This window comes from Halichoeres trimaculatus, unplaced genomic scaffold (genome assembly GCF_033239565.1).
Source record: "Halichoeres trimaculatus isolate MK-OKI-2021-1 unplaced genomic scaffold, fHalTri1.1 fHalTri1_scaffold_19, whole genome shotgun sequence".
In the NCBI taxonomy this organism is placed as follows: domain Eukaryota; kingdom Metazoa; phylum Chordata; class Actinopteri; order Labriformes; family Labridae; genus Halichoeres; species Halichoeres trimaculatus.
In genome coordinates this window covers 18803209-18828720 of record NW_027437197.1, presented here as the reverse complement: position 1 = coordinate 18828720, position 25512 = coordinate 18803209, and the positions used below count along the sequence as shown (strand labels likewise).

The 25512-nt window shown below is 40.5% G+C and overlaps 2 protein-coding genes and 1 long non-coding RNA gene across 3 annotated transcripts in view; all 3 read right to left on the bottom strand.

The window, feature by feature from the left end:
* LOC141808767 (uncharacterized) overlaps positions 1-8931 on the bottom strand; it is a 33252-nt gene extending 24321 nt beyond the window's left edge. Inside the window, exons 1-4 of the long non-coding RNA XR_012599924.1 lie at positions 8855-8931; positions 7329-7444; positions 6399-6651; positions 6181-6297 (exon numbers count right to left, since the gene is read on the bottom strand). This is a non-coding gene — a long non-coding RNA (uncharacterized LOC141808767). The remainder of the gene's footprint in view (positions 1-6180; positions 6298-6398; positions 6652-7328; positions 7445-8854) is intronic.
* A 1286-nt stretch (positions 8932-10217) lies between these two features.
* Positions 10218-16652, bottom strand: sp3a (sp3a transcription factor). The gene is made up of 6 exons (XM_074695469.1): positions 16468-16652; positions 15989-16086; positions 13969-15199; positions 13239-13425; positions 12938-13134; positions 10218-11922 (listed from the first exon to the last, which is right to left on the bottom strand). The coding sequence occupies exons 1-6, from the start codon at positions 16472-16474 to the stop codon at positions 11630-11632; spliced, it is 2013 nt and encodes a 670-aa protein (XP_074551570.1). The 5' UTR covers positions 16475-16652; the 3' UTR covers positions 10218-11629.
* Positions 16653-22811: 6159 nt separating this feature from the next.
* The window catches only part of LOC141808312 (obg-like ATPase 1), a 42610-nt gene continuing 39909 nt past the window's right edge, over positions 22812-25512 (bottom strand). Inside the window, exon 11 of the mRNA XM_074694851.1 lies at positions 22812-23281. Within this exon, the coding sequence (XP_074550952.1) occupies positions 23180-23281 (102 nt within the window). The 3' untranslated portion in view covers positions 22812-23179. The remainder of the gene's footprint in view (positions 23282-25512) is intronic.

The following is a 25512-nucleotide window of genomic DNA, read 5'->3' as shown; positions in this document are numbered from 1 at the left end:
GATCTGATGAGGATCACCTTCATCCATTTGAAAGGTGATTTCCGAGCAAAATTGTTTCTGCGAACACATGCTGCTTGAGCCGAAAGCACATTTTTCCAGCATGTTAACAAACATGTAATTTCCATAAACACGTCCAGTAATTGACAGCTTGATTTGGGCTCTGCCAGGAAGCTGACAGACAGTTCTTGGCTGCTTTAATGCAGGCGGCGCAGGCTTAAGGCCTCACCAGGCTGTAATGAGCTTCTCAGGGCTTTGTCTGGATTAGAGCACTGAACACACAAAATCCTATCCAGCATCCTTTATCTTGTTAGATTAAACCATGTACTGGAATTCACAATAATACTCAAGCTGGAGGGAATTTAAGTTTAACATGAAAGAATTTATGGTTTAAATCTAAGTAGCTCTTAGAGCAGGGAGTGGTGAGGAGTTGAAGGTAGCTGTGTGCAGAGAGATGACTAAACAGGGCGATGCTGCAGCTATGTTTCTGTTTCAGGGTTTACATGAAGATTACAGGGTGATGGTATTCATGAGCTACAAATCTCTTGCTATTAGTGTGAAATCACAGCTTTTAGATATTTCTGACAAAGGAAAGCTAATCTATTGAAATTTTTATTCTGGAACTGCTTCATATAAACTGTATGTAAATATGTAGATTAGATTGGATTTTAGAAAAAAAAAACATTGTGTGCTTGAAATTTACAATTTTGTTTTGTAGATTTCTCTGCTCATACTACATCTGATATGATATTCAAATTATTCATAAGGCAATAATGTGAGCATTTTATGACAGTTTTGAAAACTGAATTCAGATTAAGCTGTTCTGATGGTGAAAATATTAAAAAAACATTAGATTCGGTCTCGTCCATGTGCTGTGGCTGCAGACCGTCATCGAGATGACACTGAACCCTGCAAAGGTTTCCTGCTTCAACACATTCAGCCCTTTCTGGGTGAAAATATCTGTGGTTCTTGAGCAGCAGAGAGATGATGGTGAGCACAAGAGGAAAAATAGAGTCTGATAAATCTGTATTGAACAGTGTGTGAAGGATGTTAATACATATTAATGGTGACAGGAATATTTGCAAGTGAATACACTGGGAAAGAGGATTAAACATAACTCTCCATAGAAGGGGAGGTATCATCACTCCCATTCTGGCGTGGGACTCGGCCGTATCAGATTCAGCCCCATGCACATTGCCAGCAAACACTAAGCCCTTATCTCTGCACTGGGCCTCTCCGGAGAGTTTACAATTTCTCGCTTCGCTGGAGCCTGAGCTGAGCTTGTTACTGGCACAAAGGCTGAGAGGTGGCCTGCTTGAGAGCACAAAGCCGCCCTCACCTCTGGACAGACACATTTCCCGTAGATAACGGACAACTTGTTGGACTGCAGCACCAGAGTGTCCCCGTACATTACACTGACAGAAACGCATCCTCTGCACTGTGGGGCTCAGGACAAAGTTGAAGCTGAAGAAATACATGACACACTGACACGGCTTGAGAGAAAGATCCTTATTAATGAGCGACGTTGGAGGTGGCAGACGGGCCTGAAATCAGCAGATGTGGGGCATGGTCCCAAAGAGCCACTTAAACATCCCGCCATCATGGGTGCTATTCTCTAAAGCTTCAGTGACAACGTCCCATTTGATGCTTCGCTGATCACACTGAGACCCTGAGGGGTTCAAGATAGAAACACATCCATGAAATGTAGGATAAGTGACTTTGAAATGCAGAAATATCTATACTTGGTAGTTCGAGTCTGTAGAGTTAATCAGTCTAATTTCACACACATTTTCCAAGCATCTGAAACCTGCTCTTTGTCTATCAGTTATATGAAGTTATATGTAAGTCTTCATTATTTAAATCTACAAGGAGTTTTACCTCACAAAAGTAGGTTAAAATTTTCTTAGGAATTTTAGCCTCTGCACTCGAAGAAAAAATTCATGAAAAGGCCAATCAAGAGTAGTAAATTAATCAACAATCAACTGTGGATTGAAACTATAACATAGTTAATCACATTGTCATTTCATCAGTATTAAAGGAGCTACAAAGCTTGATTTTACTGATGCAAATTGATGCAATCTGAAGTAAAACAAGCACAAAGCTTAATCATGGAAATGTTTGCAGAAAGAAAAAAAGTTCTGGTACTTTAATGCAGCCTGTCCAGTTGAAATGTGCCAAGGAATAAGCCTTGGTTGCATTAAAAAGAGTACATGAATTGAGGTAAAATGAGCTTAATATCAACTAACAGCATAAGAACTAAAATCGATTCAAAAAAATTTTTTTTAACCATTTAATTACGAAAAATATCAAATAAGAACCCATTTCATATGACATAAGATGGTTTTGCCATAACTTAACGACTGGGCAAAGTTTTAACTCAAGCTGATGCTGAACGCTGTGTGCCAAACCAAAGATACTGTGTAAGACTGAACAAAAGGGTAAAAAAAGATCTACAGTATTTAATGCTTAATTTATTCATGACTCATGTGTGCTGTAGATATTTATAACGTATGAAATGATGAAGGATGAATCATGGATTCCTGGTGTAAAATGATTGATTCATTACAGCATCACGCTTCAAAGATGTTATCTGTTAACAATGTTTATTTATAGACGTGATTTCAGCTGCGTACACATTTATGTATGATAATGCTTTATTCTGCTTTCAAAGAGTCTGAATGGGTGTGAAATGAAGTTAAAACTGCTAATCCAGTTTATTGGATTCCAGTATATCTGGAGTTACTGTGCCTTATGATTCCTTAAAGGGCCTGTGAGGAGTTTTTAGCTGGTTGGAAAAAATAAAGACCAAAATCTATCTGATCCCCCTTAAAGAGCTACAAAAGCAAACCAGATCATCAGCACAGAGACAGATCATTTCAATTAAGTTATTTTTGAACTATGAAACTGCTGCTGGGGGTAGGTCACATGCACAGTGATTGATTGCACAGCACAGAAACTTCCATCTCTTACATTGACTGCAGCAAAGAATTTCAGCATGGATAGATTTGGCTGCCAAGTAACTGAAAGTACAATTCAGATATCATTTTTCCTCACTCTGTCCAGAGGGGGCGCCAAAGTTGACACAAACAAAAAGTCTCTCACAGGAGCTTTAACCGGTGGTTCACATGAAGTAGGGACAACCTCATTTAATGGTACCTGAAAGTTTAATTAATGGTTATTTCCAATTATTCACAATAGGTACCGTATCAATTCATTATTGGACATGAGTATGCATGGTTTTTAAACTAGGCTTTGATTACATCAGCTGTTGTAAACCAAGCCCAATAGGTGGCAGCATGCAAACAGGTGTGCGACTTGGCATTAGCAACCATGTAGAGCTGCTTTCAATACCATTGATTTTGTATTTACATTCAAAAACTAAACAGGCAACAGAATATGGCACAATCACCCACTGCAAAATAAATAAAATAAATAAATAAATAAATAAATAAACAAGTGTTTTTGTCTTATTTTAAGTAAATAATGTCTTTTTATACTTGATATGAGCCACATTCTACTGACCAGTCCAGAAAAATGTCTTGTTTCAAGTTATTTAAAGACAAAGTAGAGGTCTGATTTGCTTGTAACAAGTCAAATCTGCCAATAGATTAAGAAAAGTTTGCTGCAAACTAGAATAATGCCTTAATACAAATAACTTTTTTTCTTGTTCCATTTGCAGAGTTTTTTTTTAACTTGTTACAAGCAATTCAGAAATAATTTCTGTCTTTAAGTAACTTGAAATAAGACATTTTTCTGGTCTAGTCAGGTGAATGTGGCTCATGTTAAGTCTAAAAAGAGATTTTCTTCTCAAAATAAGATAAAATCACTTGATAAGATGTCATTTTTTTGCAGTGCTAAAGCTACACAGGGAAATACTGCTGTACTGAAGCATAAGTCTCTGGACTGAGAAAGAAAAGAGAAATAATCTTAAGGTTTCAAAGAGCCAAAAGATGACAGAGAAAGTGATTGGATTGATCTCTGTGGTAGAGGATGCAGGTCTGTCCTGTTTACAACAGTGCTATCTGGACTTAGTTAAGTGGAATAAGAAGAAATCTTTTACTCAATTTGCTTTCTTTTGTTACTGTGATAGATGAATAAAAAATAAAGCCAACATTAAAAAAACAGATCTGGATGAGAGACTGTGATAACACCAGAAAAACTTAATAAAGCGCTGCCTGTCAGAAAGGTTTGCATCAGGCCTTTCTGCAAACAGAACAATGGCATCATGAAAAACTAAAGTTATTTCATTTTATTTCATGGAAGAAGATAATGCCAACATATTTTCTCTGCAGGTTTTTTAGCCTGACAAGTAATATTGGATTGCTGCTTGTCTTACAGTAGGTCTCTCAGTCACAGCAATTTGAGCAGACATGTTGCTGAGACAGCTCTGGCATTGTTTTCTGGGACACTGAAATTCTATTTTCAGTTTTACTTGGTGCAGTAATTATCCGCATTGTTGGTGAGAATAAAGAAAATAAAGTGCATGAATATGTGCCGGTCAATTGGATTCTGTCAGTTCAAGCAGAATTGGGTACACAAGCGAGCAGCTTGCCAGCTTGTAATAACGATGGTGTTTGCGTGGAACAATTTCCCCTCTAAAACAGCTCATCAACAGCAGAGAGAGTCTGTCACCCAGGGTACGGAGTGACAAGTCTTCTGCATCTCTGTCTGTTATTAACATGTCTCTTACGACAAGCTCAATTATCTGACACTGCCCGTAATTTCCATTCCTTTTTCTGGCACAATGTAAAGTTCCTCTCCTTCATTTTCAAAGCTGGTCGTTTTGGATCCGGCAAATACTGATATAAGACATGTGTGGGAGGAGGAAGTGAAAAACTGAGGGGAAAAACATCTGCAAGTCAGAGAGAAGTTAGTGCAGGGCTCAGGCCTTGATCATCGCTGATATTTGTTGTTTGGAAGCCTGGATGCTCAAATGGAAATAATATCAGTGCTGTTTTATCACAGGTGAGGGGCGAAAAGTGACAACTTTGTCGATTAAAGATGAAAAGTGTGAGGATTGTACTAATAAGAAGAAGCAATTGTGAAAAATACAAAATACTTTGCCAGGTTTGATTGTAGAAGCGTGTAGCATTTTATATTCAGTTACATTAACTATTCAGAAAACCTTATGGTTATTTCAGACTGTATAATCCTCTGAGTATTTTGAATAGCTTAACAAAAATAGGGGATAAAGGCAATCAAATGACTAACCTCATGTTCTCCATATTTGACACACTGAAAATGTGGTTGTACACCTCTGACAGGATTTCATCTTCAAGATTTTTCCCTTTTAGCGAGCATGGCTCTCAATCGAAAAAGTTTAAGTCAGAATCATAGCCGGTGACTGGGAGCGATTTTGGAAACATTATGTTTTAGTGTGCACCCCGAAAGGCCTGTTAGAGGTTACTTCGCTGCTTGAAACGTTAAAGTCGGACTGCCTCCACTCCTGTATGAATGGATGCATGATAAAAAGAGGAAATGTTCCACCAAAGTGAAATATCGCTCTGAGGGGGAGTGTCTGGGTTGCTGTGGGGGAACGTTAGAGGAAGTGGTAATGATGACAGCTCTAACTCAGTGCAGGTGCAGTAAAGCATGGCAGCTTGGTCAATTGCCCAGAACCCATTACTTCTCCTCCGAGACCAACCTTGTAATGTGCTAGGTAACTTCTGTAAAGGATTGACCTATTGTCAACAGAGAAATCTCCCAGGTTTTTTACATAGACGTAAGTTCACCTCACAGTGTTACAAAGGGCGAACTGTTAAATATCTGAGCGTGCTTTTAACAAACACGACATATTACGTTGCATTATTAGAGCAGCAGAGTCCTGTCTTTGTGCAGGGGAAGAATAGAGTGTTGTGGCTACAGGCTTCATATTCATGGCCGGTCTTGCTGGGCAGGTTTAGTGTGGGCCTGTTGGGCTTCAAGGAGACACTTTGCATTTTGTCAGCACAGGCACAATACTGGTGAATGTAAAATTCATGATATTGTTTCTCTCTTTGTGAGAGCCTTTACGGGAGCTGGAAACATTCAGGAGCAGGAGATGGGAATAGGATGACCTTGGGTGCCAGATACATCTCTGTTCCTGTGTCATCTTCAGACAGCCACTGTTTGACCACTATCTCCCAGATGCATTCCATCCGACACTTGTAACAATAGTGTAAATGGGACGAAAATTGAGCTCACCTTAAAGGCGGACTTCTGTCCTCTTGAAGGCTGAAAGCCCTGGATGAGTCCGATGCCCGGTGGCAGCTGGGAGTCCTTGTTTTGCTCCCTGAGACGTGTGTAATCAGAGAGAAAGTCCTGCACAGATTACAGTCTTCAATCAGTCAGGGAGGAAAATGATATGTACATCATTGTCTCTGCCGCACATCCCAGCCACTGTCAGTCTGCATGCATATTACCTGTGTCAAAGCTGCCAGGGACATGACGAGAGAAACTGAGAGCCATCACCGAGCCGCCACTCAGAGAAGGGGGGGGGGGGTTGTCGAGTCTTTGAGCGCCGCAGCCAGATTCAGTCTCCATGGGGACTCTACTGTGACCTCCAGGATGTTGTTGACACCGTTTAATGTACATTTTCAGATACAAAAACGTCTCCTTTCATATCTGAAATTGTTTTCAATGGGCTGAACAACACCAAAGGCCGGCTCTTGTCACCTAAAAAAGAAAATATTGAGCTCACACTTGCAGTTTTTTTTCCTCCAACTCTTGCCTGTTGAAGTTGGACGCCTTTTGTCAGGTCTGACCTTGTGGTGCAGAATAAAGACAAAGAGTTATTTTGTACAGTGAGAAAACGACACAACTGCTGTGGCTGAAAACGATCCTTTCTAATCTTCTCATGCATCGCGACATTATCTTTTGCAATTGTCTCCTGACTAAAAACATGCCCATACTGCGTGAGTACAAAGAAGAAGATAATGTGGCAAATTTGACGGAGGTGTCTCATTGTTGTCCATTCAATTTTCCCCGTTGGAAGCACATACAGTAAATGCAAACCAGCAGGAGAGAGAAATTTTACAATAAAGAACAGGAAAGATTGATCAGATCTGAATTCCACCCCCCCTGAAACAGGATGAGACATAATTTGCCTGAAACAAGAGTGTTTAATTTGATGCTGTGAATGACACATCTGCATAGAAAAGGATGATAGAGGATGATTTGCAGACACCATACTTTTCCACCCAGTGTACGTCTTTAAATTTAACCATCCACCCTGATGACATAAATTATCACGAAAAGTACATGATAAAGTAAATCTACACGCATTTGACTCCTGACCATGGTGCTCAGGTTTGCATAATAGCCTCCCTGTCCCACACCAGGTGTCTGTTCACCTTGACAAGTAGTCCACACCTAGACGCAATGTCAACACGAGCACTTTCCACCTCGACTGTTCTGTTTGTCTCCGTCGGTCCTGCTGGGGCTGCAGAGGGAGGTCACCAAATTGTCTCTGGAATATAAAAAGAAAAAAAAAACGCTGCTGACCTTCTGCTAAATTGGCCACATTCAGGAGACAGGGAATATCAGGTTATTGAGTTGATCCATGCTGTGTTTCCCTGCCTGGGGAAAATGATCTGTGCTATTGTCTGCCTTCTGCAGTTGATCAAGGGCAAGAATGTGTTGGGAATGTAGAAACACGGGACAGTTTTTTTTTCTTTTTAATGTTGTCTCAAATGTCCTAATGGTTTAAGAGGAAAAACAGCATTAGAGCTTTCTGTAAACAAAATATCACGCTGGATGATAAGTGCTTATCACTTGAAAATCTGAGATGTTTTACGAAAAGGCATATCGTAAACAAATGCAGCTGCAGCACCCAGACAATTCATCGCACTGTACTTTGAAGTTGTTGATTCCTTGAGAAAGGCAAATAATAGTCACTTTGCAAAATTGCAGGCCTATCCTTCAACCACTGAGGAGAAACAGTTCAAATCGTAAAGAGACTGGGGAGAAGCAGCCCTCTCGCTGAAGTACTTTGTATATTTGGGAAGCTGTAATGAAATAAGTCATTTCTGCCAACAGTTCACATTACCTCCCAATGGTTGAGAACCATAATCCCAATAGCATATTGAATTCTAACACACATACAGTTGGGAATGTTATTGCATGATTACAGTGTTTCTCTCCTCTGCAGTTATTGTATTTATGCATTTTGCACATGAATTGGAGGAGAAGTTGAGCACCGTGTACAATTACACCACTTTTCAAACTAAGCAACAAGATCCAAAGCTATTTGCTTTCAGTAAAAACAAGCAAACAACTCTGGGCATAAGCACTGTTTTGAGATGATACCTGTCTGTCTCAGGAACACAGGACGCATTCTTAGAAAAGTACTCCTTTTCCTTTTCAAAATATGACTTGAGTTTGATAAATTTGCCGCACATAATGCTAAAAAAAACATCCAAGAACTATGTGTATCACAAGGCATCTTTTTCTGGTTGTTTACATGCTGAAGCTGTTTCTCTACATTCATGTTTAAACCCTCTGCTGAAGCATTTGCAGGCAGAAGTTAACTCACATGTAGGTTTGCTTATAGAGGTGCGACAAAGTTAGCTTCCACTCTAAGTGATCAGTCGTAATGATAGTGTGCAGTGTCACACTCAGAAGCCACACGGTCTCTCTTCCTCCCTCGGTTTTGTTTCAGCAGCCAGAACAACCAGAACTCTCCCTTTCACAAAGCAATTTGTCAAGCAAGACAAAGTTATCCCAGCTTTAAATCCCTCTTCTTCTGTTTACATTTCCAATAGTGGGATGTGATGCGTATCATAAAAGCATATAGAATTTTATTCTCAAAAATGCACTAAACATGCAGGGAGATATTCCTGAAGCTCACAAAAAGAGAGGGGAATATAAAGTCACTTACATTTTTCAGATGGAAAAAAAAGCATGACACTGTACGCAGATTGTCCCAGAGGTGTGTGTATCATAGGTTTCATTCCTGCAGGGGAGCAAAGATTATTACAATATTCAGATTACCGAGCAGGGGAAATTAATTGGACTAATTAACATACAAGTAAATGATGATACCGTTAACACATTTCATTAACTCAAACTGTCATTCTATGTTCCTGCTGCACTTGGTATTGCATTACAATGAATCGAATTCATTAAATTATGCAAATGAAAGGAACCACAAAACGGACGAGTCCTCTTTTTAGTGTTGTAGACGACATTTTCCTACTGCTTTTCAGCAAATTGACAAAGACTCAGAAAGCATGTGCTTTCCACTCTGATTTTACTAGATAAAGCTTTTCACAGACTACCAGACTAATGGTGTTCGAAGGCACTAAACCAAGTAGGAATAATACATTTAACTCTCCCGTGCTGCTATCTGGAGTCTGAAGAAGAAAAAGTAGCTGCAGGAGCTAATTAGTTAAATGTCTCATTGAGTGAAAGAGGTGCAGAGAGTGAGAAAGAGTTGTTTAACTGTGGCCTTGTAGGTTTAAGTCTGTATATCTAAATATTATTACATCAGTGTTCAATCTGTTAAATGATAGCAATAGAAAAGTGTGTGTTAAAGCAAAAAAAGTTGGATCCACTATAAATACACACACATAAATCCAGGTCATGTAACTGTTGCCTCTCACTGCTCTGTGGGTTTCTTCAAAGTCATGAAACAGTAGCTTGGTCCACAGCAGAGGAATATGTTCCTGACATTTCCGTGTGACATTATCTCGTAGTTAATTGAAGGTCCACTCCTCCTGTTGGCTTCTGTGACACCTGTCTGCGTTTAAGCTGCAGCAACATGGGGGAGGTCAGGGGTCAAACATACCTCTCATCCCGCTCCCTTGGCTGCAGTGACATCTACTGGACTACTAACCCGGAGTGTGAGCTGTGGGGAACACAAACACACACACACGCACAGACAAACCTCCTGGCTGGATGACACGTCTTTGAAAGACACAAAACAAAAGGTTGCGAGTAAAGGGAAAATTCAAAGTTGTCTTCCGCTCAATGATTTTGGTGAAGAAGAATAAAGCTGCCCTCAGGAACAGACACGGGACAAACCTTAAACAATGAAATAAAAGAAAAATGAACGTAAAATTAAGTGTAACAGAAAGATTTATAGTGATGTTATTAGACAATATTTATACAGAGGAAAAAGATGTTTTTCTGAACGGTTGATTGCTATTTAGCTCAGATGATAGAATTTGATCCGTTGTATTATCCTCCAAAAAATTAAATCAAATATGCCACCATAATTCAGAGTTTAGAGTGTATTCAATTCAACAATTCAACAGTTTAGAGGTTTAGAGATAAAAAAAAAGAAAAACACAATGAAAAAGTGTGTAACAGAGAATTGCAACGTACAAAGAAAAATATCAACACAAAGACAAAACTTTACATTTACCAACAATGGATAGAAAGGACAGTTCCTTGAGAAGAATACAAAAACATTTTTATACAAAAGGACAAACACAGTGAAAGCGATGAGAACAGTGCTGCTAAAAGAGTACCGCTTTAAGAAATACACTGATTTTTAACTGCATGGTGGAGAAAAAAAAACTGAAGAATTCAGGCAGAGCTGATTTCATAACATGAACTGAGGTTGTCGTCATTGTGAAAAGAAAACACAAAATAAAGAAGGAAAAACTGGCATGGTAGGATTCAGCGAGCACAGGTTGCACGGCGACAGCTTATTTCACTTCAGCTTTTGGTCCATCAGAAAAAAAACATTTCTTCACATCCCACCATGGCCCGAGAAGCTACAGGGGTGATTTACTCTAGGTATATCACAGTCACAAGTCACCCTGAGTGTGTAGTCAAATTTGGCAAATAACCTCCAAAAAATGGCTTTTTCTTCATATTACAAGTTTTTTTTTTCTCTATGTGTTGAAAACCCTCCAAAAAAAGGATTTTACAAACCCACGTCTGAATCACATATAGTGGAGCCTTTTGAAATATTTTGGACTTTTAATATTACAAATCCATCCTTCTATGTAAAGCCCGGTATAAATTTCAGTCAAAATATTTAACGAGCAAATAATGAGCATCGTCAACAGTTTATGTTTAAGATCAAATACAATACAAAAGTTTTGATTGTTTTGATTTTCATCTGCAAAGTGTGGAAGGTGTGGGTGAACAAAAGGAAGGCAGGCTTGCTTTTCTGCAAGCAGACCGACTGCATGAGGACAGAAACAAACTAATGCATAACATCAAAACAAAAAACAAAACGTGGATAAATTGCATGGACGTTAGCATTAAAATGACTGATAAAAGTAGCCTCCTTGTGACATTTAGTCTTTGACCAAAAGGAACACAGAAAAAACTTGTTTACCTAGGACGCCACAAGATTATACCATCGAAAAAAGAGGCAAGAAAATTTGCTCAAATTACCAGTACTTTTTGTGAAACAAAAAACGAATAAGAAAGAAGTTAATTAAAACAAAATGGCATCCTACGTTTTTAACACAATATTGTACAAAATAAGGCATTTCCTTGTGTGTTTACTGCAATGTCTTTTCCATCTTCGTCTCCACTACTAGTTTTTCCTCAGTAAAAACTGGACATGGTTTGACTATTTCTGTGTTAAAATATATATTTATATATTTATAGTTTTCTTCAAAACTTGAATAAAAATGCAGGTAGGAGTATACAGTATGAGAGAGGTGGAAGAAGTTCATAAGTGGAGTGTAAATCACTCCATGACTTCGCTTGCCTCTACTGTGGTGACAAGCTGCAGAGGGATCTCTGCGTTGGCCAGGATGTCCTGGGCGGTGCTGGACCCCTGCTGGATGTTGGTGAGGATGAGGGTGGTCCCGCCTGCCGTGGTGATGATACTGTCTGAGGACCCCGTGGATTCCATCGAGGCCACCATGGCGCTGCCAGAGTTCACGCCTTTTTTGTTCTGATGAGTTTTAATGTGCTTCGCCAGGTGGTCGCTCCGCATGAAGCGTTTAGAACACTCGGGGCAGACAAACTTCTTCTCTCCTGCCACAGACAGAAAATACAGTTTGAAAGGATGAAGAGCAGGATGCTGAATACATCCAGAGAGGGTCAAATACACCATCCATCAGCAGAATATGTTTCACAAGTGAGGGGAGAAGTTGAAGAAAGTGGCACACAACTTCAGTAGCTTGTCTTATGAATAAAATATTTCATTTCGTGCTGTTTCCTGATGCTGTATGAGCTATAGGGCTAACGTTAAATTAGTTCTTGAACGCCAACCTATTACTGACAAAAATGACATTAATTACAAATTAACACTATATGACTGACCTCAGTTTTCATCATATAGAGACCTGGAATTATCGAGTATCCACTTGCATAGTTAACTGTTAACACATGCTGTTAGTTCAAGAGCTCAAAGCTGACAGCGTAATGAAATGCTACTTTAGTCCTCCGCTGTCAGATGTGAAAAAACACATCTGATACAGTAAAAAGAGAGGTGCTCATTTATCTTCTGTTCTAGCAGTAAATGTCATCTGATAAACCATTACAAAATGGTTCAGCTGTACTCGATAAGAACTCTCACTGGCTATCACTGCCTGCAGCGTAGCTTTGTTATGTTTGTGTTTATTCCTTGAGCTGAGAGTCACCTCACAATGACAAATGTTAAGTGCAGGGAAGCATTGTATAGAACAGATAATGTGAGCTGATACAAGAGGGTTCAGATTCAAAGTAGAATTATTGGATAAGAATAAAAAGCCAAAGCTCACACAAATGTCTGTGATGTTGTCGTTATATAACATGATGTCAATAGATCCCAGAAATAAGATAGCAGAACTGTTTACACCTGGAGCTGGAAAATAACAAGTAAACTTTGTGAAATCTGGATCTGTTCATCACTACGGTCTTCCATCCTAACCTAACATTTCACATGTAAATGCAGAGGGGGACATAGGCTGTCATTTAGTACCCGACTCAGACTGTGAAGGGCACGAATTAACACATTTTACTGATGTTTTCCTGATGTGCAAACACAGAGGGAGCAGAAAAAGGGCACCTGTGTGTGTTCTCCTGTGTCTCTGCAGCTCGTCACTGCGCGTGAACCTCTTTCCGCAAAACATCCAGCTGCAAACAAAAGGTCGCTCCCCAGAATGCCAGCGCAGGTGTGCTCGCAGGTGCGATGTCTTTCCGTATACTTTCCCACAGCCTGCGATGTGGCAGATGTGTTGTTTCTTCTTCCCCGTGCTGGATCCTCTGAAAGCCACAGGTACAGGTAGTGAGGATACTGATGTGTTCGTTTTCTCTGCAGAGCTGTACAGAGCGTGAGAATTAGAGAGGAAAGCAGCACATTCACTCACCTCCCGCCCGACTCTTTGCAGTTGGGGCAGGTACATGCCACTCGTCGCAGCCTCTTGCCCTCCTGACCTGGCTGATCATCCTCGTCCATCAGTCTGACGTGGAGGTGGGACAGATCACTGGTGTTCAGGGTGGAGTCAGTGCTCAGCTGCCAGTCTCCTGAGTCTGGCTCTTCCTTTATTCGGACTTCTGGAATTAATAAGTATTCACTGATCAAGATGAGTTCAAGTTTATGTCTCAAAGCCTGCACAGTAAAAGCTGCTTTACTGCAGCATGTGACAGACAGCTTTGCAGAGAATTCAAGGTAATAAAGAAGTTGATGAGGATGAGTTACTGACAGAAAATGTATATTTAAATTATAACTCAAGGTTCCCTGTGGCAATGTATACTGCATGTCTGCTTTGTAAAGCACCAGAGTGCAAAACTTATTTTGCTTTTGAAGAGGAAAAAGACTTGTGTTTTAGGTTAGTGTCAGACAAAAGGTGATACTTTTAACTACATAAAAAATGTCATCACAATGTTTGGAATTCAATATGACACAGAGAATCCAACACACACTATCTAAGGATATGGATGGCAATTTTTTTATTTTGAAAAAAAAAATAACCTCAAATTAAACATTTGTAACATATAAAAAATATTTTTTTTCTTGAATCTATTTATTTTATTTAAAAAAGAAACATGGAGACATGCATTTTTATAATCTACAATTCATACATCCTGCTACTGTACCTCCAGTGTGGTCGGTTTCTCCTTCCTGTTGGGCCACTGAGTTGACTGTCACCGTCTGCAGATTTGGGATCTGCCCCGTGCTGATGCTGACTGGGCTGGAACCCAGCGACAGGGTCTGAACTGGAGCCAGGGTTATCTGCTGGGGAGGAGTTGTGGGCAGCTGGAGGTTCTGCAGGTTCTGCACTCCTTGTACCTGAAAGGTCTGCCACTGAATCTGACCGGAAGGTGTGACCGTCTGGGCTTGGATGATGAACGTCCCCGGGTTTATCAGCTGCACATTCTGCCCGCCCGACTGCACCACCTGACCGTTGGTGGTCTGAATGGGAACCTGCTGTAGCTGGATGATGGGCTGGGCTGATGACACCTGTAAGCTCTGCTCCTGATTCTGTTGGATGAAGCCCTCCTGGAGACCAGAACTCGAGTCAGCTTGCTCGGTAGCCATTGAGGACAGTGATGTGTCTTGTGTCAGCAGACCTGAATTGTTTGCTGGAATGTGAAGCTGAGAGGAAGACGTTGGCACAAATATTTCTTGATTTGCATTTGAGTCATTAACTGGTAGTGTCTGTGAGAGCTGATTATCCGTCTTTGCAAGACCCTCTGAGCCGTCAACAGGCTGACTTGTCATAATCAGCTGGCCATCAGCAGTGACCCCTGTCGCTATCGTCTGAGCACCAGAGAGACCAAGAGAGTCCAAGTCCACACTGTTAATGGGAACAAAAGTGATGTTCCCAGGCAGACCCATAGGCACATTAGTAACAACCTGACCCTGGCTGTTGAAGGTGGAGCTGCCAATAGAAACCCCCTGGATGTGCTGGACATTACCAGTCTGTGTTATGAGGTTCTGGTTGTTATTAAGGATGTTCGCAGTGGATGCCACACTGAGACTCTGGCTTCCATCTGGCAAAATCTGAATCTGCCCTGTGGCATCCTGAGTCAGAGTCGCTCCCTCCACACCAGACGTGGAGAAGCTCAGTTGTCCATCTGCTGTCTGAATCTGAGGAATCACTTGGTACTGAATGTTAGGCACTGAATTGGCAGAGGAGGCGTCTGTTCCCGATGTCACAAAGATTGGCTGACTCTGTAAGTTCTGGATGGGAAGAACATACTGTCCATTTGATGTCAATATTCCTTGGCTTTGGATTTGTATCAATCCAGATTCATCCTTTGCTGATGTGGGAGTCAGCACCTCCCATTTGTCAGTCCCAGTGAGCTGTGTTGATGGATCCGATGTCTGAGGAAGGAATTTTCAGATAGTGTTAGACACTGGTTGGGGATAAACAATCTAATTTCACAGCATATTAGCTTAACCATGGACATGAGGCATAAATACATAGCCACTGGATTCATCCCTAATGTTTGATCACATGAGGGGTGTTAACGTGACAAAAGGAGTTAAGGTGCACTTTATAGCTCTGTAAACTAGAAAAAGAAAAAAAGAACTCAGTCATGGCAGGAAAACACCATCCAGTTCTGATGTCTTCTGCAGTGGCTTTAAATTAGGAATGGCAAGTTTTAGGTCACAACCAATTTTGACTTCCCCTTTGCTGTAGCTGATGAGCTGACAAACCACATCAGCAGCAGCACCTCTTGCCGCCTCTGCCTCAAGTGACCCAACCTTAGTGCAGGTCGTGGAGTGATGGATGAGTCCTACCCTCACCAAGTAAGTTTAAAAGGAAGAAAGTGGGTGGCCAAACAGAAAGAGTGACTAAGAATGACTAAAAACACAGTTTGAAGTCTGGCGGTTAGAGGGGTTTCTTGTCCTGTGTTGAGCCCCCAAGGGAGCACCTTTCATAACACCCAGGTAAAGATCAGGTCTGGCAGGAGTCTGCAGCCTTGTTACTTCAATTTTACCTCTGTAGGCGGGATTTTCAAGCTGTCTCAGAGGAGGGGTTGCCTGAGAGGTTCAAATCAGGGTACGGTATTCCCTCCAAGTTGGAAATGTGTGAACTTAAGTTACCACTCAGGTACTTGAGACGTAGCATCGACGTATAATGGGTGTCACTCGAGAGGGGGATCTTACCTGATTGCCCCTGTTTTCCTCCTGCTGCAGAAAGCCGCTCTGACTGCTGTCCACATCCAATGCTGCCATATCCCCGGGTTTCATAGGCTGTTCTGGGGCTGTGTGAAATCAACACAGAGGAATGAGATGAAACAAGCGGAGCTACTGTTAGCCAAACATACCTGACACTCAAACATGAGACTATTATGTGCCTGAAACATGATTTAACGCCAACAGATAAGACGATATCATCCAAAGCTACACTTCACATCGCTGAGAAAACATAAATATAGTATTCACAAGTTTGAGAACAGCTGGATAAGCTATCCTAGTAAGCTAAGCTAACGACATCGAATGCTAATGTAGCCCGCGCTGATTAGCATTATCACCATCAAACATCCCCGTTAGCCAGCTAGCGAGCTAAATTAGCCAGAGGATGCCTCTAGCAGCGTTAGCTCGTTAGCTTCCGTGGGTGAAGAATAAGATTAGATGTTACATACCAGTCATTGCGCGACTTGCTTTAAAACGGAGAGTCCTGATGGTCACAAACCACCCGACATGGTCAGTAAATTAAATTGATTGTATTCGCGTGAAAATAGATGATTACTGTCAGGATTTTTTTCTATTTTGATTGACGGGCGGTAGGTAACACAAAGGGTGGGGCCTCCACTGTTTGACTGGGAGTATTACGTCACATACAGGAAATCCCGCCCCTCAACATGAAAGTGATTGGCTAGTCGTTCTGCATGCTATGTTTTGATTCGTCAGACGACAAGTCAATCATCTTTTGTTGGCGTCTTTTCCTGTTTATTATACATTATCAGTTTCACAGAGGGAGAAAGTGGGTTTGTGAGCTTGAAAAAATAGCATTGAGCGGAATTTAATTTGGGTTTCCTTACAGAACATTCAGCTGTGTTTTTGTTTGTTTCTTTTTTAAAGAAATTATCCTGGGGAAACTATACAGAAAATAGTTGCCATTGTGTGGCAAAAAAGTTAAAAGTTACACATATCAATAAACTGTTGTCAACTTGCATTGATTTCATTAGTTCACTATTTTTTAAATGGAGGTAAAATGTGAAACTTATCAATCAGTGAAAGTCTTACAATATTGCTGCCAACAAAAGGGAAAAACATATGTAATAGTTCTCACCCATTTAAACGTTGTTTTATTCAAATGAAGAAAATGTTGATTTTTATGCAAGTCTATTTTTATGATGATACACAAATTAAACTTACTGACACCACATGAACAAGTGTCTCTTTTGAAATACTTAACAACAAAGACACTTCATATGTAAAACACCTTGAAATGATGAAATGCCTCTTCATGACTGTGAAGGACTTGGCGTATAAAAAACACAAGCCATAAATGTGAATTGTGAAGGCAAAAGTCTGAATTGTAAACCCAGAGGGAACAGACAAGGAAATACCACGTAGAGGTGATTAATCGAGGTGTGGTAGAAATCTGATCCAGCAGATGTAATGAAAGACATTAAACTTAAACAAAGTTTCTCAGTTTGTGGAACAATGCACTGGTGTGTACTCTTAAACACATTCTCAGACTAATAGAAGCACCTTACTTTTCTTGTGATCAGCAGTCGAGTTTTAAGATGTCCTTTGTGTTGATTACTTGGACACAATCGAGACACAATCTGAGTCAGTGTTTGACTGCATTTCTTCCCCTCCATCTGGTTGTGCACAGTGCAGCATTGTGAGAGTGCATTGAAATGAGTGCCTGCATGCTATTGTACCTGCTCTGTGGCTGTGATGCTATCAGGACCCCACTTCTGAGTATTATTTGTGGTGTGTCAGTTCCTCACAGTGCGCGACCGCAGTGAGGCTATTTCTCTCAACCTTCAATTCAAACTTGGCCCATTACAGCCAGACTACAAAAGCACTTTCCGTGCACTCAGGAGCTCACGGCAGTGAATGGTGGATATTTCCAATCACTCTGCTGTCAATCCAAGTGTCAGGTAAACACAGGCCAATGGAAACAGCTTTAGAAAAACCTTGCTGCTATGTCTGTCTTACTCCAGGAGTCCTTGGAAGCGTATCAACAATTTCCACAAAGACCTCCAAGTTAAAGGGAAAAGTCAAATATCCTATAAGCAGCACAAATGCAACACCCAGGTGGACGCAGCCTACACAAAACATACAACTGCCACAGTGTTTGTCCTCAAACGGCAAGTGTTGTCTCAGGCTTGAGTTGCAAACAAAGGGAATGAAATTATATTGACAGACCTTGTGTTCACCTCATGAGGGTAAGCTGCGAAGTCTGCCGAGCTATTACCAAGTGGGAGTTTCAGCACATCTCTAAGGTGTCAGTGTCATTCATACAACTGTAAATACGGGCTTCACTGATCTTGTCATTGCATATTTAAGCATTCTTCAGCACAAGTTTGCTGAAGAGAAATGGGATAAAAATCACGATACGTTTATTTTTAAACAAACCTACACTGCATAACTGATTAGTGACAGGGACCAAATTGATTGTTCCCTCCAAGCGCCTTCCCTGGGATCGACACAAGTGTTTTGGCACCACGCTGAATATTGAAGGGTACAAGAATAACTGACTGAGTCTACAATGGCTCTGAGAGTTTCATATTAACATACTGACAGTTGTTTTTATGAAGACCAGTCCAAGAGAGAGTGACCCCACAGAGAGAAACTGCCCTGCTGGAGGCACCTTGTGGGACACTGTAAATGGGCCCTGAGAGCGAGAATTGAATCTGGTGCAGCAAAGAGATGTGTGCATGGAATATCAAATGTGTGTTATGGACAACACTGAAGCACAGAAACAATCACACACACGCACACACACACAGTTCTTTGTCTGTGGATGTGTTTATCTGTTGTACATATAGTAAGGGTAGAGGTTAAAGGCAGCTTTATGAAAGGTTTTAGGAGAAACTGGAGTGGGAGGATCAGCATTCTTCTCATCTACTGTAAATAGATGCATTTACCATTGCATTAACTTGACCTTTAAACATACAAGCCATTTGGCTCCAATAGGTTAGAGGGTTAGTACAAGGTAAACAAAGCTTTATGTACAGGTAAAGATATAAAACGGGAATATTTATATGAATAGACCACAATTAGACTATAAACATAAAGTATACAGTATATTATAACTATAAACAAGTTGGGTGACAAATGGTTTAGGTGTGGTTAGAAATTATGGGCCAATCCCATTTCTACCTTCACTAAACATGCGCGTGCCTGTTTAGTGAAGGGGTGTCCCAATTCTCTGTCAGATCAAGGTAAGGGTCTAAACAGCCATTGGAAAAAAGACAAACTGGGACCTCACTTGAAACCATGGGGTATGACAAATTTCCAATGGTGTTGATATTTTTATCAGATATCCAATCCTTTGCTACTCCTTGTATTTATAAGCCATGTTTTTGGGAAGGGTAAAGAGTGATCATTTGGATTGGCCCTAAGCGTGTTTCAGTGCAAGATATAGGCTACATGTTAAAAATCTGTTGCAATTCAATGCAACTTGTCTCAGGGGTGTTTCCAGGGGGTGGCCATGGCCCCTCGTATAATCTAATTAGACACCCCGGTGGCCACACCATAATTCTATTTAATGATTGAAAACAGTACTTGTAGGCCTTGCTCAACAACATAAACAATGCCAGTGACAACCTGATTATACACATCATATCAAATCATTACCCTAAAAAGGACTCAGAACATCCCACCTTTTCTTGTTGACCCTGTGGCAAAAATGTTTCTGAAAGAGGATCCCCAAACAACTCCAACTTGAGATATGTGGTTAATAATGACCAACTATTCCAGCAAAGTAAAGAAGGAAAGATGAAGAAAACATCATAGAAACAGCAAGAGAAGTTTAAATTAATATTTTGTGCCAAATTGTCGAAAAAGGACCCACTGCTTAGCATCCTGGTCCTGCATGCCCTGTCAGGATTCTAATCGTCATGACCCCCTACTCACGGATTATTAAACCTACAAGTACAGTTTTTAGCAATACATTATTAGCAATACATAAGGGCAACATTTAAATTTTCATCTGGGGTGCTAGTCTGGCTTAGTGATTAAACAGCTGTAGCCCTCAAAGTGGGTGACTGGGGTTTGAATCCCACCTACATGTCATTTCACACTCTCGCCTCCAGTTTCCGGCTTTATCCACTGTCTTATTCTCTCAACAAAGGTACAAAAATAAACTGAAATTTAAAGAAAATTTTCATTTTTAAGTCCTGCCCCTTGGAGAGACAATAAGCCACTTACAGTTTGAGATTTTGAGGTGGCTACTGGAGTGGCTAGTAGGACTAAATGGGGGCAAATGTCACCTTTGGATGACTTTCTGGATCTGGAATGCTTCAGAAAAAAGGACAAAAATTTCCCTACTTTTACACATAGCTCTGAAGTCTATCTTATGTGACTTGGATCACTGCAATAAAATATGATTTGAGTTGTACTTGACTCTATTTAAATGAAAATTTTGCTGCATATTGTTTCAAGACCTAATGAAATCACCTGTCGCAACAAATGCTACATAAGCACAGGTAAACCTCAAGGTTATTTTTGCAGATTTGCTGTAAGATCAGCAATGCAAACAAGAAACTTGTCAGTTTCCACTCGACACAGAGAGTGATAAATCAAAGCTGGATCATGATAGAGCAACAAGAAGGAGGGGAAGTTACACACCAACACTCAAATGAATATAAAGTGTCATTTTAGTCAAAACTGCTCTTATGTTGATTTCATGTGTATTGTGTTTGCGATATATGGTGCATGTCTCAGACAGAGAAGTCACACAATAGCAATAATTACAAGATGGCAACACTTTTTATAGAGATAATTTCCTCATGATAATAATACAATACGTTTACAATAACCATCAAATCCACCAACACAATCCCTTGTGCACAGTTACTGCGCTGCAAAATGCCAAAATTATTTATTTGTTTATTTGTTATAACGCTCACATTGCTTTGTTTAATTCTTCAAAAGTCTTTGGTGTGTGAATGTGTGAGTGTGTGATTTACAGCAGCAGGCAGTGTGGTGTGTGTTTCAAAGCGGGCTTTCCACTCTGTGCCCTTCTTGGTTTGATGCCACTGTGGTTTGCCTCGGGGCAGAGCGGCACCGCGTGATTGATGGTGCTGACAGAACATTTGTACCAACAGAGAATATGTCACATCGCTGGACTTGTTTTTATTTCAAAGGGAGATTATAAATATTGCACTGCTTTTACAATCCACGTACGTCACCTATAATAACGTTTACAAATGTGTTTTCACTGTTAAATGTGGGTTTTATTTTCATGAATCAGACAAGACATCCAATGAGTTTATAACTCAGTTAATCTTGCCTTTTCTCTGACAGTAAAACTGTAAGTATGAAACTAGACAACAGCTTTTTTTAAGGCACACCAACAGAAAAAAAGACTGTTGAACTCTTTTCTTCGTCTGCACAGTTCTAAATAGCTTTATTACTCGCCATGAGAAGATTTATTGTCACTTTATGAAAAACAAAATCCTCCAAGACTCAGACCACTGGGAACAACTCATCAATCCCTGAGCCTCAAAACTGCATCAGATGAATGCTCCTCTATGTGGGGTTTAGGTTGGCCAACACCACCACCACCACCAGTACCACCACCCCGAGAGGAATGCAAAAACAGCCCTGTCTCAAGCTCCCATTGTGCTCTCTAGAGGATTTGTATGGTTTCACTTAGAAAACAGGGAGCCCAAAACAGCCTGTTGTTGCACAGAGGATGGTAAAGGAGAACCGCCAGTGCTCCAATCTTCTGCATATAATATCCTCTGATGATTAAAATCATTGGTTAATGCCTGAACTGCCAAGCAAAGCGAGTGTAATGTGATTTTATACACATGTTGTCATCTGTCTTTCATTCCATCGAAGCACAATAAACACTATCCTATATTTTGCCACTGATCTTAAACCCTAAAGACTATAATCCACCTTATTTCCATGACAAACACTGTGCTTTGTAGTGCTAGCACAGGCTCGGCTCAATAAAACATCCCATCCAAAACTTGGATATGCAATACTATCACTGCAAAATGACCATTTTTATTCAATCTTTTTTTTTTTGTGTTCCCATCAAAAGACCATTTCATTCTCCGCAGACTTAATGGTTACGAGATATTCAAGCAAAGCACTGCTGATCTGCGGCTCTTTGTTCGGACTCCAGCCGAGAACACAATCTTACTTTGGAGCACCGCGGCTGCAGCCATACAATTCCATCAGCATAAACGCTTCACAAACACTTACACAGAAAGTATAGGGAGCAAGAAAAACACTACTTCAGACAAAAAGGGAATCGTTTTTGGCTCCAGCTTGCGGATTGTGTCAACGTCTATTTTCAAACTATATAGAGTATGAAAAAAATGTAGACTTTTTCTGTGGAAATTTGGTTTGAATGAATGTTTCTTTCATCATTTTTGGAGGTGTACATTTTCTTTGTAGGAAGACACTTTAAACATAACAAAGATGCCTTTTTGTCAGTTTTTGAGGATTTCAGGAGTGCAACAGAGACAGTTAAGAGGGAGATTCACATGTTCATTAATCTGAAATGAAATTAAAATCATAAATAAAAGGTTAACTCAATCACTTTACAAATTATCCCTCAAACTGACCGGTTCTTTTGGGTGAAAACACCTGCATCCTGCATGCGCCCTTCCAAAATCAGCATCACTTAACTGATTTAATTGTAATTGTCCCCTCTCTGCTACAGTCAATGTCAGCTGTGTCTTTTAATTCTCTAATCAGTGGTCGACAGAAGCGCTATCACCATCCCCATGCAGCTTCCCACTCAATACAGACATCCCAAAACACACACAGACTGGTTTTTGTCAAATGTTTTATTGAGTGTAGACATCTGGGCTACTGTAAAACATGCATTATCTGCTGAAGGGGGAGAGGAGCAGGTGGCATTGTCCCCGCTGTCAGCTGTGTCAGCGCTGGCACCCGTGATGGAGATTAATGAAGTATCTGGAGAGTAATATGCTCCTTCAAATGCTGCTACAATTTGGAGTGGGGGCCGATCCTGATCTTAAATAGCAAAGCTGTCAGAGTTTACTGAACCTGTGCTTTGGCACGGGATGGGGAGGGGGGTTGATCCCAAAAAGTGAGAGTGTGGCAGTAGGGCAAAGACGGGGGGAAAAAAAGAGAAAGAGGGGGGTAACAAGCATTGTCAGTTATGTAAACAGTCAGATTGTTCTTGCATCACTTCTTCTTTGGTGCGTTTGGAGTGTTAAATTTGAAAAAGATGATGTCTCCGTCTTCAACAATGTAGTTTCTTCCCTGCTGTCTGTATTTACCTGCTGCCTGAAAACAAGAAAAAAGAAAGAGAATTACACATTTCATCTGAATAACACAGGTTAAATACTTTTACAAATACCTGACTTGTTTTTTTTTTTTTTTGACAAATATGATTAAAGCAACACTTAACTGGGAAAACTGAATTATTACAGGCTCCTAATTGGCTTTTGATCTGTTTTAACAGCTACAGCAATAGTACTCCAAGTAAAGTCTCATATTCTCTGCCTTTATTTCCTCTCTCCCTCTTTCACACACACATTCGCACACCCTCATCCATGTTTTGTTCAAGGGGCGCCTGAATTCCCACTGAGTGAATAATCCTCTCGTGCCCATTTCAGTTTCATGTGCACCAGCACAAAATGTTAATAAGTCTTTGATTACAGCGCTGTCAAACTTCTCAAGGAAACAAAATAAGTTCTAACATTTCTTTTGTGTACAGTAAGTGTTTGTTCTCCTTCCCGGCAAACTCAAAATAATTGACTTGAAGTGCTAATACGGACAGGTTTATGCATTCTGGTTCTGCACGGCGCACAATTAATTAGAAGAATCAATGTCCCTTTAAAGGCTCAGGAGACCATTTAATCCAAGCTCAATACCACCAGAAACACTGCATGGAGAGGGAGACAGGAAAAAAAATCAATGGCTATTTGTGATTCCTGAGTATGTATTAAACCAGACACGTCTAACTGGTTCATTTGCACTTGAAAGCAGCCATCTGGAGCAGCAAGCTTGGCTTAAGCAGATATGATTACTAATAATGTGATATCCCCGTACACTGGCCTTATTCATACGCTCTATTCCCACAACTGGCATTAAATAGCCCGGACCTTCACGCCACAGTCAGAGACGCTTCATGTTCTTATGAGGCCCCGAAAAGGGATTAGTAAGAGAGCATGCAGTAAGGACCTGACACTCAGATCTCAGCCCGGGATAACAATGGTGGAGCTCCCCAGAGAGCTGCACATTTCACCCTCTGTTTGCAGCTTAAGGAGGGTGTGGACAATACACTGCTGCTGCATTAAATACTAAATACTTATTAAAAAAGGAGGCTTGAATAGGACAGAAATTTCAGTGTTTTCACAGTGCATCCTTTCCACTCTGTGTGTCTCCATAATTACATTAGTGGAGTGTGTAAGAGGGCGCATGGAGTCGACGGTGGCAGCATGGCTTACAGCTGCGGCTCTCATATGTCACATAAAGCGAGGTGACAGTCACTCTTACATTTGTCCTTCCTACTTTCTGCAACATTTGGACAAAGATTTGAACATTTCTGCACATTAACTTACTTTATTTAAAAGTTTAATACTAACTGCTTAAACTGTTAGTCCTTGCAAACTTCATGTTTTAAAAATTTCACTGCATGATTAAACTGAACTGAGAGGCTATTGACCACTGAACTCATGTCTTATTAGTTGCATGTGTTGTGAAATTTCTGCCTTTTCTAGTCTGTTATTTGTTGTCCTCTGTTACTTATTATGCTGCTGTCCCCCTCCAGGCTTTCTTGTGTCAATGTGGGAATATTTCGGGTGTTATAAACATTAAAAGACAAAGACAATAAAATATTATTTCTATGTATGAAAGAAAAGTGGAATCACTTAAAAAAATTGTGTTTTCAGAAATAAGAAATGCATCCTATGGGGCTAAATTGCTGATTATTAAATACGGTCATTTAATTAACTAAATTACATTTTGTTGATTTGAGTGTAAATTGATGCTAAAACTTACAACAATAATCAAATTATAGAAGAAGAGCACAGGGGAATCAGTGAAAGTGGTGTCTGTGTCTTCATAAATTCAGCATGAACAGTTATCAATAGCAACTTTGCACGGGAACCTCATGAAAAGGTCACAACAAACACGGGCCCTTCCAGAAATAAGATGCACAAGTCACATTTATGCACTATCCAGCCATGAGACAGAGCTTATTTGAGGGATTTCACACTTTATTTAACTTGCCGCTTTGTATCACTGTCACACGCCTACAGTGCAGTGAGAGGACTCGGAGCTAACAGCGCTCTCTATAGATCTGATAAACGCCTGGTGAGGTGAAGAAGTGCTGCCTCTGAGAGCCACCATCAGCCTGTTAAGACACATTGTGATAAAGATATGCACAGCTGGAGCAGACTGCCAGTGTTTAGAGCCTGAATCAGTCTGCTTGTCAGGAGTGCTGCTGGAGTGTGTGCAGTAATTTCTTCCCCTGAGTAAAGGTGAAGAGCAGTTTGCAGTTGGGAGCCAAC